At 47.6% G+C, this 698-nt stretch overlaps 1 protein-coding gene across 1 annotated transcript in view; it reads left to right on the top strand.

Annotated features, from left to right (window-relative positions):
- The window catches only part of LOC114071889 (histone H3.3-like), a 4,026-nt gene extending 3,672 nt beyond the window's left edge, over nucleotides 1-354 (top strand). Inside the window, exon 3 of the mRNA XM_027909771.1 lies at nucleotides 1-354. Within this exon, the coding sequence (XP_027765572.1) occupies nucleotides 1-257 (257 nt within the window). The 3' untranslated portion in view covers nucleotides 258-354.
- The last annotated feature ends 344 nt before the right edge of the window (nucleotides 355-698 follow it).

Below are 698 nucleotides of genomic sequence, written 5' to 3'. Positions count from 1 at the left end.
TCCGGCGCTACCAGAAGTCGACGGAGCTACTGATCCGCAAGCTGCCCTTCCAGCGCCTGGTGCGCGAGATCGCGCAGGACTTCAAGACCGACCTACGCTTCCAGAGCTCGGCCGTCATGGCTCTGCAGGAGGCCAGCGAGGCCTACCTGGTGGGGCTCTTCGAGGACACCAACCTGTGCGCCATCCACGCCAAGCGCGTCACCATCATGCCCAAGGACATCCAGCTCGCCCGCCGCATCCGCGGAGAGCGTGCCTAGTTTGTGGACACAATGTTCTGTTAAGATGATCCTAAACATTATCCCACCACCCTAAAGGCTCTTTTAAGAGCCACCACATAGCACAAGAGAGTTGAAACACGGCTTTTCTTGTACTTTCTTGAAAGCTAGGAGTTCTGAAATTGTTGCTGGCTGTTGCAATTCTAACAACAATTTAGTAAGCCTTTCTAAGTACTCACTTTAAGATATTGTATTGTTTTGAGCAGTATTTAGTGCTGCTTTAAGTGAGGTGCCTGGAAATGCCCATTTAACTACACAGAATAAGTAAATGTACAAAGAGTGAGTGTAGAGATAAAAGTAAATGAGAAAAAACAAACTAGTACAGACAGTTTACACCCATTTATCCCTGCACTCCTTCCACCCCTGACATACTGCTTTCTGTAAAATACTGTTTGCAATAATTTTTGCTGAGTAGAGCAATCT

This window comes from Empidonax traillii, unplaced genomic scaffold (genome assembly GCF_003031625.1).
Source record: "Empidonax traillii isolate 1590-97213 ecotype Southwest subspecies unplaced genomic scaffold, ASM303162v1 scaffold2394:size44664, whole genome shotgun sequence".
NCBI lineage: Eukaryota > Metazoa > Chordata > Aves > Passeriformes > Tyrannidae > Empidonax > Empidonax traillii.
Note: the sequence above shows the minus strand (reverse complement) of the source record. Positions and strands in the feature narration are given on the sequence as shown.